This window comes from Amblyomma mixtum, chromosome 5, assembly GCF_055824585.1.
Source record: "Amblyomma mixtum isolate Tamu chromosome 5, ASM5582458v1, whole genome shotgun sequence".
NCBI classification, from domain to species: domain Eukaryota; kingdom Metazoa; phylum Arthropoda; class Arachnida; order Ixodida; family Ixodidae; genus Amblyomma; species Amblyomma mixtum.
In genome coordinates, this window is record NC_143016.1 from 9,474,835 (window position 1) to 9,495,112 (window position 20,278).

The 20,278-nt window shown below is 44.8% G+C and overlaps 1 protein-coding gene across 2 annotated transcripts in view; it reads left to right on the top strand.

The window, feature by feature from the left end:
• The window catches only part of LOC149341296 (uncharacterized), a 42,454-nt gene extending 28,888 nt beyond the window's left edge, over window positions 1-13,566 (top strand). For both annotated transcript variants that reach the window (XM_089543321.1, XM_089543322.1), the window contains 4 exons: window positions 6,925-7,439; window positions 7,662-8,188; window positions 11,666-11,754; window positions 13,222-13,566. In XM_089543321.1, coding sequence (XP_089399447.1) covers window positions 6,925-7,439; window positions 7,662-8,188; window positions 11,666-11,754 — 1,131 coding nt within the window. In that variant the 3' untranslated portion in view covers window positions 13,222-13,566. The remainder of the gene's footprint in view (window positions 1-6,924; window positions 7,440-7,661; window positions 8,189-11,665; window positions 11,755-13,221) is intronic.
• Window positions 13,567-20,278: the final 6,712 nt, after the last annotated feature.

The window sequence follows — 20,278 nt, forward strand, 5'->3', positions numbered from 1 at the left end:
TGCAATGCTTCGGTAAATTTTCAAGAGCTGTTGGCGTCAAAGAATTTCTGTGTTCAAACAGCCGGACATTTAGACACCGCCCGGTCTGCCCTACATAGAATTTTCCACACGAAAGAGGAATCTTATAAATCACCTCTTTTTTACATGGCACGAACCTTGATTTGTGATTAACATGGCAACGATGATCACTTTTCAATCCCTCTGCTTTCGCTCTGACCACCGCACACAATCCAGATAACTTCACGGGAGCTGAGATTACTGTGCCCACCTCGTAACGATTGGCAACATTTCGTAACCCATGTGAAAAACGATGTACATAGGGCAAAACGACAGGTTTCTTTTTCGCGTCGAATAACATAGCCTTCTTGGCATCCTTGCCCTTGAGCCACAACAGGAGTTTTTCGCAACTAGTGCTAATCAACGAAAGCGGATAACCGGACTTAGTCAATCTATTAACTTGTTCATGAAAACTTGTGGCTATTTTATCATGGCAAGACTTAAGTAAAGCAGAGCGTAAGCATGAGGAGACAATTGCATTTTTTACTACTTTAGAATGCCCGGAGTGAAAATGGAGTAAAGGTTTAGAAGACCTAGGGTGGTAGCCCCAGCAAAGATGCTTATTGCCAGAATGAAGAGATAAGTCAAGAAATTGAAGAGAGTTTTCATTAGGCAATTCGAAAGTGAAACTCAAACCTTGACCACATGTCTTAAATACCTTTAAAACGTCAACGACCGAGTGATTGAAACGATCAGAGGGAAGAAGAACCAAATAGTCATCAACATACCGAAAAATGTTCAATGATAGGCCGTCCAGATTCCTCTCAATTGTTTTGTCGATTTGGCTAAGGAAAATGTTTGACAGAACCGGAGCTACCCGTGAGCCGATACAGAAAACGACCCTTTCCAACCCACAAATGTGGACTTCAGGTAGAATGATACCAATTCCAAAAAGGAATCCACGGGCATGCCACTATGATTGATGAACCGCGCCTCATCATTGCAGTCGCAGATGCACGTCCGAACACTTTGCAAAAGAGCATCGTGGGGTATATCATAGTAAAGATTCTCCACATCAATGCTGAAAGCCCGGAGCCCCCTCGTGTCGGACGTCTGTAGGTGCTGGACGATCTTCTCCGAATTAGGTACTAGGAACGGGTCATCAATTTCTAAGGCCGAAAGGCTCCTAAGCAAGAAGCCTGAGATGGCATGTTGCCATGAGCCCGCTTCAGACACGATCGCCCTGAATGGAAAGTCAGGCTTATGTGTTTTGACTGAGAAAAAAATGTCCAAATGCGACACTTTTGCGCCCTTGACAGCTTTCGCTAGGCGAACCATCGACATCTCTTCAAGCAGAGATATCGCCCTCTGCTTGACCTGGGCTGCTTTTTTGGTGACCTGGTGAAAATTCTTTTCCATTGCACCGTTGGCTTTTTCCAGATACATATCATTGGGCATGACGACAAAGAAGCCCTCCTTATCCGAAACCAGCACCCTTAATTTTGAAGAGACCAAGAAATCAGCCAAACTTTTGATTGGGGACTTACATTGCTCGACGTCACATGTCCTAGTCACAGCATCTACACACTCTTCCACACAGCGAGCCCGCACATCGTCCCGTGTCCGAGCAGAAATGGACCTCACCAATGCCAGTTTGTCGAAGGGGTTCAAAGCTGGTTGGAAGGCGTATTTCGGCCCAAGTTGTAGTGTCCTCAGGTGTTTCTCAGGGAGGCGCTGATTTCCTAGTACGATCACCTTTTCTTCCGGGGGTCGTTTTTTCTTCTTGCCAGGAAGACGGATCCGCACCGACGCCCACAGAAATTCCGTGGCCTGCTCCGCAGTCCGGCACCAGTCACGGTAGGTAGGAAGGTAGTTCGGACCGTTGAGTTCGCACACCAGACGAAGGCAGTCCTTGTAGTGTCTGACTTGTCGCCACCACTCGGAACAGAGGATGCGACTGACACGGCGAGAGTGTCCCACAGACGGCTTCATTGAACCACACATACCATGGAATTCCGGGAGAATCAGGCCTTGTTTGGAGTACCATGAAGCAGTTCTTGCTTTAACCACACAAATGGCAATTCATGGTACTCCAAACAAGGCCTGATTCTCCCGGAATTCCATGGTATGTGTGGTTCAATGAAGCCGTCTGTGGGACACTCTCGCCGTGTCAGTCGCATCCTCTGTTCCGAGTGGTGGCGACAAGTCAGACACTACAAGGACTGCCTTCGTCTGGTGTGCGAACTCAACGGTCCGAACTACCTTCCTACCTACCGTGACTGGTGCCGGACTGCGGAGCAGGCCACGGAATTTCTGTGGGCGTCGGTGCGGATCCGTCTTCCTGGCAAGAAGAAAAAACGACCCCCGGAAGAAAAGGTGATCGTACTAGGAAATCAGCGCCTCCCTGAGAAACACCTGAGGACACTACAACTTGGGCCGAAATACGCCTTCCAACCAGCTTTGAACCCCTTCGACAAACTGGCATTGGTGAGGTCCATTTCTGCTCGGACACGGGACGATGTGCGGGCTCGCTGTGTGGAAGAGTGTGTAGATGCTGTGACTAGGACATGTGACGTCGAGCAATGTAAGTCCCCAATCAAAAGTTTGGCTGATTTCTTGGTCTCTTCAAAATTAAGGGTGCTGGTTTCGGATAAGGAGGGCTTCTTTGTCGTCATGCCCAATGATATGTATCTGGAAAAAGCCAACGGTGCAATGGAAAAGAATTTTCACCAGGTCACCAAAAAAGCAGCCCAGGTCAAGCAGAGGGCGATATCTCTGCTTGAAGAGATGTCGATGGTTCGCCTAGCGAAAGCTGTCAAGGGCGCAAAAGTGTCGCATTTGGACATTTTTTTCTCAGTCAAAACACATAAGCCTGACTTTCCATTCAGGGCGATCGTGTCTGAAGCGGGCTCATGGCAACATGCCATCTCAGGCTTCTTGCTTAGGAGCCTTTCGGCCTTAGAAATTGATGACCCGTTCCTAGTACCTAATTCGGAGAAGATCGTCCAGCACCTACAGACGTCCGACACGAGGGGGCTCCGGGCTTTCAGCATTGATGTGGAGAATCTTTACTATGATATACCCCACGATGCTCTTTTGCAAAGTGTTCGGACGTGCATCTGCGACTGCAATGATGAGGCGCGGTTCATCAATCATAGTGGCATGCCCGTGGATTCCTTTTTGGAATTGGTATCATTCTACCTGAAGTCCACATTTGTGGGTTGGAAAGGGTCGTTTTCTGTATCGGCTCACGGGTAGCTCCGGTTCTGTCAAACATTTTCCTTAGCCAAATCGACAAAACAATTGAGAGGAATCTGGACGGCCTATCATTGAACATTTTTCGGTATGTTGATGACTATTTGGTTCTTCTTCCCTCTGATCGTTTCAATCACTCGGTCGTTGACGTTTTAAAGGTATTTAAGACATGTGGTCAAGGTTTGAGTTTCACTTTCGAATTGCCTAATGAAAACTCTCTTCAATTTCTTGACTTATCTCTTCATTCTGGCAATAAGCATCTTTGCTGGGGCTACCACCCTAGGTCTTCTAAACCTTTACTCCATTTTCACTCCGGGCATTCTAAAGTAGTAAAAAATGCAATTGTCTCCTCATGCTTACGCTCTGCTTTACTTAAGTCTTGCCATGATAAAATAGCCACAAGTTTTCATGAACAAGTTAATAGATTGACTAAGTCCGGTTATCCGCTTTCGTTGATTAGCACTAGTTGCGAAAAACTCCTGTTGTGGCTCAAGGGCAAGGATGCCAAGAAGGCTATGTTATTCGACGCGAAAAAGAAACCTGTCGTTTTGCCCTATGTACATCGTTTTTCACATGGGTTACGAAATGTTGCCAATCGTTACGAGGTGGGCACAGTAATCTCAGCTCCCGTGAAGTTATCTGGATTGTGTGCGGTGGTCAGAGCGAAAGCAGAGGGATTGAAAAGTGATCATCGTTGCCATGTTAATCACAAATCAAGGTTCGTGCCATGTAAAAAAGAGGTGATTTATAAGATTCCTCTTTCGTGTGGAAAATTCTATGTAGGGCAGACCGGGCGGTGTCTAAATGTCCGGCTGTTTGAACACAGAAATTCTTTGACGCCAACAGCTCTTGAAAATTTACCGAAGCATTGCAGGGATTGTAAATGTCACCCCCTTTTCGATAAGACTGTTGTTCTTGACAGGGCATATCACCAACGTACAAGGGAGATTATTGAAGCGTTCTATATCGCGAAAGGGGGGGGGGAGTGTATTAGTGACGCATCGATCGCCTTAACAAAAAGTGAGATTGTGTACCTCCAATCGGTTGTCAAGTAACTGTGCACGTGTTTTATATTGCAATGCTATGTACCTGCGTCCATCGCCGACCTCTTATCTTCTCGTCTTGTTCTTGTTTTTTGAGTTGTTATTTTGTTGTTTCCTTCTTTCTCTTCGCCTCCATATCTGTGGTATATATTCTGTTATCCTTCCTAATAAAAATTTAGTCGTGAGAAGCGCTCGTGTCCTGTCTTCACCTTACCTGTGTCTTGTGTTTCGCGCTACGTTTTTCGAAGATGCAATTGCTCCGACTAGCCCAGTTCAGCTTACTTGTGCAGTAAATGTAATGAGGAGCATTTTAGTATACCGGGTGTTTTTTTAACTGTTTACAGATTGTTATTTTAAACCCTTCAAGAGATACGTTGGTGCAGTCTGTGCGGGTGGATTGTGCAGCAAGGTAAACATTAGTACGTACGAGATAGAGCTCAGTGTTTAAAGGGTTAAGTAACTAAAATTAACTAACCAACTTTTTTACTTTTGATGTCAAGGGCAAACATTATATTAAGAAATTGAAGGCCGTCAGTATAAAAGCCGAGTTCAGTTTTTAAATTTTTTATATCGGCAATACAGTTCGAAATGTTCGACGTCAAAAATATGCACTTTTTAATTAGTAAAGCTGGCTTCCCGCAATGCACATTTTTAAAATGGCGTCACTCTCATTTTTAATACAGCAAAATACGGAAGCCATTTGTCTATTTTATGCCGCAGAAGCAGTTAGCTGAATTTCCGCGACAATAGCGACGCCATTTTAAAAAATGTGTATTGCGGGAAGCCAACTTTATGAGCTAAAAAAATGTGTATATTTGACATTAAATATTTTGAAATTCATTGCCGATAAAGAAAATTTAAAAACTGGACTGAGCTTCTATGTTGACAGCCTTCAATTTCTTAATATAATGGTGGCCCTTGAAATCAAAAGTAAACAAGTTGATTAGTTAATTTTAGTTAATTGTTTAATCACTGAGCTCTGTCACATATATTATGTCTGCTGTGCTGTACTATCCACCTACAGAGACCGCACTGGCTTGTCTCTCGCAGGGTCTAAAAAACTGATCTGTAAACGGTTAAAAAAATAAAAACACCCGGCATACTACGTGTGCGAGGTATTTGAGAACATGATGCTGACTTCAGATACATAACCATATCTCAGGCAAAAATAGATATATTTCCACCAAATTTTGGGAGCTGCTTCTATTACTGTTTATGTAAAAAATTATTCAATGAAACCACTATCAGCAACAATAACCGATTCAACTCAGCCTTGGAAATGGCTGCATGCTTGGATTGGGTGGTCCTTAGACATTGGCCATTTATTCAGCAGTTGTGGCCTTCAGTGAGTGTTTTGTGTTAAGTGGCTGTTTGTTGGCCTCTCTATCAGCGACGCTGCAGATATAGTATTTCAGCGGATTTTATTCGAAAGCTAGAAGGCCACAAGTTGGCAGTGACATAGTTGTGGAAGTTCTCAGCCAGCCTCTCCTGGGTAAAGCAGGTGGTGTCAGCTGCAGCCGATTCTCGTTGAAAGACACAAGGTTTTTGACACATCCTCTGTCCAAGGCTTTATAATAAAGCGTGTGAAGCACCTCCATGTACACAGCCGTATCAACGCGGAGTCCTTCTTTGAAGAAGTGTGGTGGTGTGATGTCACCCTCATTTCTAATGATGGCTGGCACCATCACAGATGACGAAAATTTCGTGTGCCTCTTGGTAGGTGCCTCATTAGGGCTTGTACAAAGCCACCTGTTGTTACGGTCGTTAGTTTTTTGGTCCTGGTCAAAGTTATTTTCATCGGGAAAAAAAAAAAAAACAGCACTCCATGCTCTTCAGGGATCTTCAGCTTGCTCAACAACCGCTTGGACCGGTGCAGACAATTCTGCCAAGTTTGATCGGACATGAATTGTTTCCTCCTCATGACATAGGAATGGTACCTCGAGTCCACATGCATCGAAGCCTGACAATTGACTGGGCCACCTGGAGCTCCTTTTCAATGCCCTCGTCTAGTTTCCTGGGCCACCACTTGCAATGGCTTGCAGCTGATGGAGAAAATAAGGCGTTCTGACATCATCTTACTGCTGACTGTGCCTTTTCCTCTTCACCACAGATGCTGTGTCTCCATGAATCCTTTCTGAACCTTGTAAACGAAGGACTTTGGCTCGTTCAGCTTTCTGAACCTTGTAAACGAAGGACTTTGGCTCGTTCAGGAAGGTGGAAATTTCCAAGTTGCTATGGTCTGCGGCCAGGACGACACAGACAAAATGGTGTTTTATTTCCTGCGTGAAACTGTACAATGCCATCCGAGAGAAGAGCAAAAAACACTACTAGATGAATCATATAAGTGTTAACTTATACGAAGCTGCATGCCTAGATAGATATAATGAGAGCTGCTGTCTATAGCAGTAGTGAGTAGTGTTCTCAAATACCTTGTGTGCCTGGTATCTTGGCTGTTCATGATAATTTTTACTTTAGTTACAGACCACACATTATACTGTCAGCTTTATGTTTTATCTCACACATTGGTTTTCAGAGCCAGAGTTGTGACTGAAGTGCTAAATGTCGAAGCAAATATGCTGTATTGCGGAGTATCATACAAAGACCCTTCAACCCTTTTGGTGACCCACAGGTCACGGTTCCCCCACCACCACTGCAGTCAGCCATTTCTGCAGCCACTGTGTACCCTCACCTGCGACACCAGTATGCGCAGTACGCTGCTAAGAAGAAGTACGATGTTCCACCACCATCGCTTCCTGCCCCACAAGTTGCCACTGTGCCGGCTCCGTCAAGCATCTTGCCAGTTACAGCGCAAACACCGGCAGCCGTGGGAACTTCCGCCATGTCGGCCACCGTTGCATCACCTACCAGCCCATCTCTGCCATCAGCAAACGTTGCTGTGACCCCACCAACTGACACCTCTGTGCCACCACCCAATATGTCAGTGCCCCCGCCGACAAACATGACGGTGCCACCTCCTGTGAATACGGCTGTGCCACCTGCTGCTGCTGCTGCTGCTGCTGCCCAGACTGTTGTGTCCGCTACACCTGCAGACACTACCGTGCCTCCTCCAACCAACACAACTATGCCTCCGCCTACGAACACATCAGTGCCACCACCCAACTATAACCCAAATGATGGCTGGAGGCAAGTGGTCGTTTTTGAGGAGTTTGCTGTTTTATGGAGAGCCAGTGCAGAGCATTTGGGTACTGTCGCAAAGCAGTGTACAGACCCTTCTTTGTGTAACTAGTATTGTCCTTATTAACAGATCTGAAGACACAAACTCTGTGTGGGTGATAGTGTGGCTTTTTATCATTTTTGTATTCATGGTTAGTAACCATCTTTTTATTTTCTTCTTTTTTTTTTTAGGTTTCGAGTTCCACCACCACCCATGTCCGTGCCTCCGCCTCTGTTCCCATCGGCACGGGCATCTTCGTCAGCTGACGCAGCAGCTGCATCTGTGCCTTCAAAGCCAACCACACCACCTCCATCGTCAACCACTTACACAACCGTCACTGATACAAGCACATCAGCAGCACTTGCAGCTGCATCTAAGCAGACAGCTACTACACAGTCTTCGTCATCTCATTCAGCTGCACTGTCCAGCCTTACCCCCCTCTACTACCGAAGCTTGCGACCCCAGGCCAAGTCATCGTATCTGAGCAGTTACCAGGCCTCTGCACTGCCCGAAGGGGAGTACGAAATCCTCGCAAAACCGCCATTGCGGGCTGGTGGCAGCAGCACATCGTTGCCCAGCACTTCGTTGACTGGCTCCTCTGGTAGTTCTGCCAGCCTCTCAACAAAAGCAGCCAGCAGCACTAAGAAGGCAGACTGGGAGATAATGCCACCTCCGTCGCAGACCAAGAGCTTGTCGTCAAGGGCCAGCTTGCCCCTGGGTAAGTCACGGTGAAGAATCGGTTGAGCTGTTGTCCTTTGCTAGACATTTTGAGATATACCTTCACAATTTGTGTTCAGTTTTATTGTTGATTGCTTGTTTGACCTGTACTACTGAGATATGTTGGGACTTGGCTGACTGTATTCTGCTGACGTGAATAGGAGAGTCGGAGGATTTCAGAAAATTGAGGTAGATCAGAGAAAAGCGCTTTGCGTAGTTGCATTTGTCGTTAAGGTAATCGAAAGCTTGAAAGGGACACCAGGAACAACTCTCCAATTTTTGTTCTGAGTAAAAATAATTGTTTGTCTGGCAGAAAAACATGCATTTATTGCCAAGAAAATTAGTACATAAATATATTTTCCCGCTGCTGAGTTGAAACTCATGACGTCTAGATAGAAAAGAACCCTGTGATCACCATTTTGATGACTATAGCAATGTAACCTAACTTCTGCGATCCACACCCCCTCAACTGTTTGTAGATGCTCTGCAGTTTACTTGCTCATTCGGCTTTAGATGTTGATGCCTGTATTTTATTTTTTGGCCTTTCCTAGCTAATAGAAGCTACATTTTCTGTGAACGTAGCTTCTTTGTCGTTATGATGCAGTAATTTCTTGATACAGGCAAACTTCAGTTTGTGCTCAATGTCCCTTTAAGCATTTGACCATGTCATGTGAAAGGAAGTTCATAAACGTTGGATGCTTGAAATGGACAGGCTGTTTATCAACCACCCAATGTACGAATGGGTTTCTTGGGGTAAGTCTCAGCATAATTGTATTGTGTGTCTCCACTCTGCTGCTGCTATTTCCTACGGTGCTGATTGAAGGCAAGCTGCGCAATCACCTCATGTATTCCTGTCTGTTCCGTACAACATCTTGCTATCTTAACAAAAAGATACCACTGCACAAGATGTTCTTTGCTGTAACTTTTTAATGGTTCTTACCTTGAATGTCCCACTTTTAAGGGCAATGTATGTGGTTTTATGAGCATTACATTGAAGTGCATCGCAGAGTGAAACACTACCTTAGCACCTCAACAAGGCCGATGAACTGAGATCAGGACTGATGGTTCAGGATCTAAACAACAGCGCTAAAGAGATGACGTAAACTGGACATAGACAAGCATGAACTCTCCTGAGGTTTCTTTTCATAGTCACTTTTTTTGTATATTGTGAAGCATGCCAAAAGTCGGCGTAAATTTTGTAACACTACATATTTCATGCAGTTGGTTTGTGAGGTTGTAGAGCTGTAGAACCTTTTAGGAAAACATGGTTGCTTTGGCCCAAGAGATGCATTTGAGCCGTTTTGCACAAAGGCTGGAAATTTTTCTTCAGTGCAGCATTTCACTGTCTTGCAGTCTTGGGATAGCTAAGCATGAGTAAAGCTCTCCATAGTCCATGAACAAACCTCTGTGTGAAAGTAAAAGTCGCTAAGCATTCCTCTGACTTTCTGCACCTGTAGAGTTAATTAACGTGTTGGCTTTTTCGTTTCTGGACCGGAGAAACAACTGCATGAAAGCAGCTCTCTGACATGGATTTCTTCAGGGCCAGGGAGGGTGGTGGGGTTGTGGTCATGACGCCATTCTCTAACAAATGCAGTTTGCTTTTCTTAGCAGAGGGGACACGGGCAAGAATAACAGACCCTTTGCTTTTCAGGTTTTGAATCTGCAGGCTGTTTTCCTTCCCCCCCCCCCCCCCCTTTTTTTTTGTAGATGCAGTTCTGGCTCTTGAATTTGTTTGTGGTGCATTTGGGGTTAAAAAAATTTGCTTTGCTTTCTGAATGTATATTTGCTGCTTACTTTTAAAGACAATGTAGAAAGCAGAAAGTCATATCGTTTAACTAAAGATATGACTTGTTCAGCAGTTCAGCTGAATGGTCAGTTTAAGAATAAATTCTTGTAAGGTCAGTGATGGAAAATGCAAGTCCAAGAACTGGGAGGTTAACCGTCCCCAAAATTCTGGGTTGGCAGCAAGAGGGGGAGGGGGAAATTTTTACTCTTTTCTGGGTTTAGCTTTTTCTGATGTGAAACTCTCTTAGCTGTGAACATTGATGCGAGTGCAAAGCATCACGAAGTTCAGGCTTTGTTGAATCTTCCTTGTGCACAAGGACTCATGGAATGGACCTCTGTATAGTTTCACATGACATGCAGCTTCTGCAGACTGTCGAAAGTGCATCGTCAGAATAGGTTTTATGACACTTTGTTTTGCAAACTATTGTAGTTGGGGATGAAGGTTAATGTGTAGAAATAATCAAATGAAATCACCTTTGTTCTTGTCCGCCTTGGAGGCATTAGTGGAAAAGGTGTCCGTGCATATTTTTGCACTCCCACTTCATTTTTACTCTTGTACTAGTCATAACTATTTGTTACATTGATCTGACTTCATATTTTAATGCGGTAGCATCTAGGCTGTGGTCTCCGTAATGAAATTCCCTGATTAGTCAATTCCCTGATGGTGTCATCAGAGTCACGTGGCCTCAATTCACCTCTCAGAGAGCGAAATTCCCCACAAAATTTCCTGATTTGTCAAGAGAGGTCATGTGACTACCTTTGGTGTGGTGGCTGTGTTTGAAACAGCCGCCTGCCTGGACAGCGGTGCACCGCTTAACCGTTGCACCACTGTGCCAGGAGTGGTATGAGGACTCCCAGGGATCTGTGAATGTGAATAATTAGGTCGTGATGTCATCATTTTGAAAATGTGAAGACCTGCAATATTTGGAAGCTGGCCCACTCCGAAAAATTCCTAAGAACCCCCTAAATTTTGGAAGTAGGCTGGTCCCAGAAAATGGATTAAGGTAGATTAATGAGGATTAGTATACTCTCATTTGGTAATCCAGTGGAAGCTACTCCAACATTCTAGTAGGTGATGACTCATGCATACCATATTAGGGCGCTGGAACTGGTTCCAACTGGAGTTTTGGCAGGAAAATCGCAAGAGCATTAGACACTCATTAGATATTAGAGAACATTAGACTAAATGTTATCGCATTTTCTTCTTTAAGAACGTTCTTCAGAAGGCCTCCAAGTTTTTCTTTTTCTGGATACCCGAGATTTTGTTTTGATCCGTCTTTTGACATATCTTTTTCTTTCATGTCTGCTGCTGCTGACTTGGCTGTGCCTTGTGAATCTTCAATGACCCATCTGCTGTGCAACATCATCCACCATGTGGGATGAAAAATACTGGATTGTTGATGGAAACTTCCGGGATCGGACATGGCCTCGGAAACCGTCTCATCTGCAACTAACATCCACCTGTTTTTTTTTTCCTTCTATTGCACGCCATGGTCGCCGTCGGATCGACATTATTGAAAATGTTGAAATGCTGTTTTTCGGTTTGCTTTTTGCTCATGATCTCTTGATGTGACTGCTGTTCCCTTGCATTCTGCTGGCTGAACTTTGGACTTGTGCAATGTTCTGGGATTGGTTTTTGTTTGTCTTTTGTGTGGGTTTGTTGGGTTTTGGTGCCTTTTTTTTTGTCCTTTAGGCGCCGTGTCATACGTGTACCCGAACCCAAAGCGGCCAGGTGATTCCACAACTGGCACAGACTGGAAGAGGCCAAGAGGTGCACTCTAGGTAAGAAAATTAAAATTTTTTTTCACTGGTAAGCTTGACTTTGCTCAAATTATCTTAAGCCCATTAAATTCAGGGTTGGCCACTGAATCTGAATATAATCACAGTTCCTTCTTCTCGTAGTTTTCTTTTTGTAGTAGGCATTGTTAAAATACCTTCTCCAGCTGAATTGCTAATGTCTTTGTACTCAAGTTTTATGCTGGGCTAGCGTTTGAAGATGGGTTCTTTTGAATAGAATGTTTAGGCGCAGTACTTGATTCTTCTTTCACTTGGATTAGTTCAAGTGCATGACATCTGCTGTAATGCAAGGCCTTCACAAAACTTCACAGCATGGGCAGTGGTGGCAGCGGTCACTGGGAATGTGAATTGATGGTCGTGAATGTCTTCACACTCGTAACCGCCTCTTGTTGCCACACTGTCAGTTTCCACTTCTTTGTGACATTTGATCATGATCAACTGTTTGGAGGTTTACCAAAAATGAAGAATTTGGTACCTTTCTCCTGAAGTAACACAACAGTTGGCTCTACTTGGTTAGTTTAGGTCATCTGAGTTACTGTTGGCCAGAAGTCTTTCATTCTGTGCCTTCTCTTGGCTAACATCCTGTATGAATTCATGAGAAAGAACATGTTTTTCTCTTGTCTTGCCCACACTTTACAGATGCATTTATTGCTCTCATTATTGAATTATGCCACTTGTTCACTTGGTCTGGTTGCTGAGCTGCCTAGTAATGGCGTTTTAGACCATGATGGCTTCAAAGAACTGCTAGTGTTGAAAGCAGCAGCGTTGAGATGTGGTCCCGGCATTCAGACTGCATTCGTGCAGTACTGCACAGCCATCCAGTCTCCTAAACTCATAACTGTCTTGTGCTCAAGCCCTCTATGATTTAATGGAGGGTCATAAAGTTACATACTGCAAGAAGGTGGAAGAAGAGTAAAAGGTGCTGATCATTGCATGCCCACAGCTGTAACCGCTGCCGTTGCAGGTCTGAACATTTACAACGCTACACAAGACGCAGTCCTGCAAGTGCGCGCTGGCTCTGATGGGCTCCTGACTTTTTCAGTACAGTCAAACCTGGTTATAACCAAATGGTTTGTTGCAAAATAATGGATATGTATTACGAAGAAATGATGATTCCCCATGGAAGCTCGATTAACACAGGCTACGGCTATAGCACAGTAATCACTAGGCCCCTTAAGGTTCGTTGTAACAAGGTTCAAGTGTAGTGCATTTTTTTTTAGAACCGAGAGATTGATAGGTTGATGTTTGGATTTCCTGCTTGGCGGTTATGCACAGTTTTTGGTTCATTACCTTGCAACTGGTGGTGGACATTTGTGTCTGGGTGTTGGTCCGTGAGAGCTTGGATGTGACGCAGTTGACCCCACGTATTAGAATTTTGTGCTTAATAAAACAACACTGTTGTTTAACACCAGAGTGCTTCTTTAAACCCTGTTTTTGTTTTGTCTTTCACAGGTTCACAGGCTTACTTGCCAATGGAAAGGTCACTTCTGTCACTTTTGAGTGGGAGTCATCAAGGTCCGGTGGGTCTCACTAGCACTGGTGTATGCAATTGTATACATCCGGGCTTTTCAGGGGACGTGTGCTGCATTGAGGGGAATTGCTGATACAGTTTGCCTCAGCTAGCCACTCTTGTAGGGGTTACTTGTGTATATAAAGAAAGCATTTTTCTGATGTAAATATTTGGTTGTCTGAGTTATATCCATTTGAGTAGCTGGGTGTAACTCTTCTCTGTAATGAGTAACATCATGTGTGATGTGAGTGTGCTGTCTTTTGCAAAAATAAATTTATCTGAACGAATGTTTGTCATTGAGTCTTGCTTTCTGATCAAGCAACCCCGCCCTTCTCTGAGACAAGAGTTTTGGTGGTGAGATATTTGGATGGTTTTGGGAACGACATACGAGTTTATTGCACCGCAGGATGAATATACACCACAGGTCTAGGTGAAAGAACTATCCATTGAAGTTAAGACCTCCGAGGTGTTTCAATGGAATAAAATTGTAAATATTGGGCTGAACTAGGACTATTGAAAGGGAATGTGTGTGATAGCTTTGGTAACTAGTCTGTGATCAAGTTCAGCCTCTTGCCAAGGTGGCTTGCACATGAAAACCAATGACGTTGCATCATCTTCTAGCCGGTGGACTCGTTGGAATGAAACAATGTGGTTGCACTAGAATATCTCTGATAAGTTCCCATTTCACACACTCAAAATCACTGGCAATATAAAGCTCCCCTGCTACTATGTTCAAAATTCGACAAGTTCTGTTCGTATAGTGCATTCAGCAAAAATTGCACATATCAGACAAATGCAGTGGCAGTTGCTGTCACAGTGGCTTCTCTGCGATCCTAGATGCCAAAGAACAAAATGTGGGTGTGCGTGCGCGTACATGCATGTGTACGTGCGTGTGTGTGCGTGCATAGTGTAGCCAGTGAAGTGGAAATCGGACAAAATCTTGGGAGCTACAACTGCATAATCCTGGTTGCTATTATTCTTAAAATAATGTGATGCAGTTTGAAGCACCTAGTGGTCTGTCAGATGCGTGATGGAATCTCGTTGCATGCTGACTTATCGTATTACGACTGCTCAGATGCCACAGGCTGCCATTCCATAACTATAGTAAATAGGCATACAGCTGCAGAGAGTATCCCAAGCAACCATTCATGCAATATGACATGGTAAGGTACGTCGACTGGGCCCCATAACACTAGGAAACAAAGCCAATATTCTAACATTTCTACTTTTATGCTGCCTTTTGCGGATGTTCAGCAGTGTGAATACACGGAAGGAAATATCTAGTTGTAGAAGTCTAGATTTTGTTCTAATTGCTGTCCATATTAACGCAACAAGATTATGTAGACCCCAGTAGACTGCATTCTTCCTCTGTCCATTGTATGGGCAGCGAGTTTCCATATTAACAAGGCAAAAATACATGGAAAAAGTTTGGTCCCCTCAGAATGTGTCTAACTCTACTCTTCTATATCAACGGGGTCATGCTAATGGGGCACAACTGTATATTTTGCTTTCTCTGTTACACGCACAGGCAAAATATTAAACATGAGAGTATTAAGGGTCCTTCCTGTGCAGTGAAGAATTCAGCGTAATCGTCGACTGTGCGTGTTGATTGGTCGAGAGGGTTGTGATTTTACATGTGGAGCTGTAGCTGTGACACTCGCGCTAACACAGGACGTACTACGTCTGCCGCTATGTACGAGGGTGGCGCTGGGGAGCACTCAAGGTTAAAGGGGCTCTGAAACACCTTCCGAGGGTGTACATCAACTCGCTCAATCACTGTATTATGTTGTCATGAGCACCTGAGACAAATGATACACTTCTACAAGTAGCAGAGACCCCACAATCACACGAAAAAGTTGGGGAACCTCTTCCGGCGACTTTTTCATACTCGCACCCTGCTCCGTAACGCTGCTGCTGTGTATAGTATAGTTAAGGGATGGCTATTGGCTAAATTCTTTTAGACGTCAGGCAGCTACCATGGCTATAGGGCTACTGGTATTCTAGAGCGCTATGCCACGGCCGCGGCCATTGCGTAGCTTCGGTGGGTTAGGAAGCTCCAACCTCGGCGCTGGGGCCGGCGGAGGAGCACCGACCTTTAAGCGAGCAAAAAGTGACGAGAGGAGAGGAAAAGGCGCGAAGACGCTGAAATTCAAACTCTGAATAGAGAAAACTCGGCTTCTACAAAGCGCATCAAAAAATTCTTGCTGAAGGATATACGTGAAGCGTGTGCTTTAACATCCCAGGCATACCGCAACTTTATTAGAGCCCCCTTCGGAGCCCCTTTAAGTTACACGCAACATAAATACCCCCAAAACTATAAGCTTGGACAGCCGCCACCGTAGCTCAGTTGGTAGAGCACCTTATGCTAAATTCGGAAGTCGTGGATTTGGATCTCACCGGCCCCGTGTTTTTTTTTTTTTACTTTCTAGTCAGTTATATTCCAGCCATGAAATAATTTAATTATTTATTTCCCATTGATCAACACCACACATTAAAAAAAAAGTCATTACACTATGATTTCCTTGGTTTCAGTGACTGCTGGATTCCTTCATTTGTATGTCATCACAAACCCATCATTTCCCTACCCCTGTGTGCTCGATTTGTTAACATGTAATATTTCACATGTCTTGCTCTGCAGCGAAAGTACGTCATGTCTAGAGAGGAAAAAAATAGAAACATCCGATCAAATGTCCGCGTGTGGGGCCAAAATTTGCCTTCAAGGCTGCTTGCGTGGCGCACAGAATATCCACTAAAACTGCTTTCTTGCTCGCTCATCCCTTCTAGAACGTGCGCATGGGACAAACGTGCAGGCGCTAATAAAGAGCGACGGTTTTTCGAGCAAACTACGCCTGCAGTCGTTGCTGTGCACCTTGTAGTAATGCTGTGCAATCGCGAAATACGAGCAACGCGGCGCCCACGCGCTCCGAATTTATTTTCGTCGCGCTGTTACCTGTGTGGTGCGAAAAAAAATTGCCGACGATTGCGTTACTTCCTAATAGGAAATTTGAACAGCTGATCAGCTGTTTCAACTTTTCGGTAGATTGAGGCAAAGAATTCGAGCAAGACATGTAGGTACAATTACAGACAACTTATTTTTCACACATTTTCCTTCTTCAAGAAACACTCCACTAACAGTTCTGGATTGTCATGAAGGAAGCTTTGTGGTCAGAGATATGGATATATGCTCGACTTGCAGCACCAAGAGAGAGAGAGAGACATAATAAAATTTATTTATAGAGTCTTTGAAGAGGAAGGCTCCCTCTGGCACAGGTTAAGCTACTGTCGTTTGGTGGTCTTGATCTCTTGGATCTCGGCGACTTGGTCAGCTCTCTCTGTGAGCAACTTCTGTTGCCACTGGTCCGAGCTGCGCAGCGTGGTCTCCTACTGCTCCTCTGTAGTTTTTCCGCTGAAAGGGTCCTTACTGCAGGCCCACATGATTGCCTGGTTCTCAAAGACGAGGTCTGTGCAAGTATTTCGCGAGGTTGCCACAGCTGATACACTGATCAGCTTTCCTAAACTTTGCACAGGATTTTCGAAAGGATAATTGGTGTGTTCGATATATCCAATAATTCGAAATAACTGACTTCGATATATCAAGGCTCGACTGTAATACTACAGATTTTCAGGACCAAGGAAGGGGGCAAAGTTATGTAGAAGGGTTGGTGAATAATATAATGTAACTAATATGAAGAGATTCACTGTGTTGACAGCAAGAAACTGAAGCAAGTTAAAGCGTAATCTACCGAAAAGAACAGAAAACTTATAAAATGCCAGAAGGATGAAACAACAGAAGACGTTATATATTTTAAACAGTATAAACACGATGTTTTCTCGAGCTGCTTAGAGAGGAAACAATTTGATCAGAATTTTTTGTTTGCTATCTGCATGCATGAAAAAGCATTTGCATCTATGCGAGGAGTGAGTGAAAAATGGAGCATGCAGGGCAAGATGGTAGCAAAAGCCCGGTAGCAGCAAGTAAAGACTGAATAGAAGTAATTAAAATAAAAACATGGGAGAAAAATATCGTGAATTGGGAGAGCGCTTTGTTTGATGCTTGAAAGTTTGCGCTGGAAAGAATAGAAACTGGGATGGATGGGGACCACGAGAGGCGGAAATCGGCACGCATCGGCACGCATAGAAGAAACTGGGCAAGCTCCAGAGTAGCAGAGAAATTCAAAAATGAAGAAATCAACTCCCCCCCCCCCCTCCTCCAATCCCGATTAAAAAAAAATCAGCAAAAAGCAAATTTACGATCGCTCCGACTGCTCCTCTTTGATGTTACGTAAGAACAAGCAGTGCTAATTCATGAAGTTCATGAAGGAACAATATACTCTAGCCCCAACTGAAGTATGGCTCACACAGACAGCGAGCGAAGAAAAAAATAAATCTTTCTCTTAAAGGAATCATGCTAAAAGGCAAGGCAGAAAGACGCAAAACTAGTAATAAAGTAATCTCTTCGTATACAAGGAAGTACGTGTGCCTTAAATGAGGTCACACACACTTGGAGGCGAAATAGCGCTGACCGAGACGGCCATTTGCGAAGAATGCGATACCGACGGCCACGAACGGAAATTACACATTTACGATGGGTAAAAATCCAGAGAGCAGAGGAAAACAAAAGCCACAAATGATGAAAGGGTAGGAGACTGCCACAGCACCACCATAAAAGGGAAGAAAGACAGTTCAGGCAAAGATGGATGATCGCCAGCAGGACGCGGTCGAGCGGCAGGCGGGCAGTCGCACACAACTCCTTGTCGCGTTGGGTTTCGAAACACTGCCAGTCGGCGAACATGGGGGAGAGAGTTGTGACCCGCATGGAGTGCGAGACCGCGAGTGCTATGAGGACGAAGCATGCTGGTGACAAAAAAAAATAAAAAAAAAATGCTGACAACGTTGACAGGGCCCTGGAGTGATGAAACCGAGCTGTGCAGCGTGCCATTACGTAAGGATAAATGGACGATGCACGTTAGCCCCCCCCCCCCCCCCCCCCTCCCTTCAGTTTTGCTCTATTTCTGTTAGTTACCGTGTCGAGTAACCAGCCCCCGGGGGACAGGAAATGAGTGGCAGCGATTTGAAGTGATGCCGAACCACGAAGGAAATCTGGATATCTTCATGTGATCCCATCATTGATTAGCATTGCCAGAGTGTCACAAACGGCTGTATTTTACACAAAGAGGACGGGATACATACCGGCAAAAAAAAAAACAGCAACGAATAGCAGAATCGGGGAGCCTGAGAAAGGCGGCAGAACCGGATATTGTCGGTGTTTCAGGAACCATCGAGCAGACAAAAGCAAAGGAAACTGCTGTGCGGGCTAAAAAAAAAATGTATGGCTAAGCTTAGCGTCTTAGCACATTAGTCAGCGAAAGCTGTTATAGGTTTGGTTTATGGGGTTTAACGTCCCAAAGCGACTAAGGCTATGAGAGACGCCGTAGTGAAGGGCTCCGGAAATTTCGACCACCTGGGGTTCTTTAACGTGCACTGACATCGCACAGTACACGGGCCTCTAGAATTTCTCCTCCAAAGAAATTCTAGCCGCCGCGGCCGGGATCGAACCCGCGTCTTTCGGGCCAGCAGCCGAGCACCATAACCACTCAGCCACCGCGGCGGCGAAAGCTGTTATAGGTTTGTATTTTTCTGCATTTGGCCATGGAATATACATCGTCAGTCGTAAGAGAATGCCTAGGCAGAAACAAGTGGGGTGACCAGAGAAGAAGGAGCCAAAAAAATTGAGAGAAAAGACGTTTGCGTCTGGTGTTAGTTTGGCCAGTTTGGCGAAGCTGGCGTTCCGAAAGAAAAAGGCGGCACCAGCATTGAGGAATGCGGCGGAAGCTGCGCTTGAATGGGTCGCTTTTTGATCCTTAAATAGTCCGCAAATAGCCGCGCAAATAGTCCGCGTTCCAGAGGCAACAGCCCACTTGCTTTCTCCGTTGTTTCTTTCACTCTTGCTTCTTACTCCTGTCTTTTTATCGTTACTGTAAAGCCTTATCCTATTGCTGTATTGCCCCGAATACCTTCTAGGTTATTTATTGTGCCCCGAAGTGCAAAAGAGGCGTATGAAAGCGCTGCGGAAAATATCTAAAGCGGTTGCACAGCGTCCATAGTCCTTCACAGTGAAAGGGATGAAATACCGACCAAGAAGGGTGTCAGGCAAGAAGACACGGTCTCGCCGTCACTATTCACCGTGTTTTTACAGCAGGTATTCAGAGATTTTGACTGGAAAACTTTTTAGAAAAAAGTTAATGATGATAGCTGAGTAATCTGCGGTTTGCGGATGACATCGCCTTGCTAGGTAACCTAGCAGACGAACTGCGAAGCATGATCAAGGACCTAGACAGGCAGAGAAGAAAGGTGTCTAAAAGTTAATATGCGTAAAACTAAAGTAATGTTAAATTGTCTCGAAAGGCAACAAGCATTTTACGATAGGTAGATAAGTGTTGGAAGTGTTTAAGGGGATACATCTACTCAGGGTAGGTAGTGATCACTGCCCTACATTTAACAAATCTTAAATCGCTTTGCTATATCCTTCAGAAACAAATGCTGCTTATATAGCGGAGCTTGCGGGGGTGAGACTTGGCGCAACCTCTTCAGTGGACAAAAAGTTTCTTTTTTTTTATTGTTTTGGGCTCGAGTAATCGGCGGAACGAATGTGACTATGGATCAAGATTCGTTGTGACACAGTCACGTCAATCCGGCAGCGGCAGCAGTGACGCGGCACTTCTTTGTTTCCGCCGGCTCGGGGGGAATGCCTTATCAGCTCCGCCATGTGGGGCGGCGACGCACGCTTGGCGATCTCCCGATAACGCAGTGGCTGTCGCAAAACGACGCAGCTGACATGACCAGTGTTCCAGCTCGCGACTTTGTGCTGAGGAACAAAAAGCACAGACACTGAGCCACCTGGGATGGATTAGTGGTGAGTGGTTCAGATATCCTACATTAATAGAAGCAGGCTGCCAGTAAGGAAGGTGTGAAAGTTGCTCTTGCTTTGACACGTCTTGA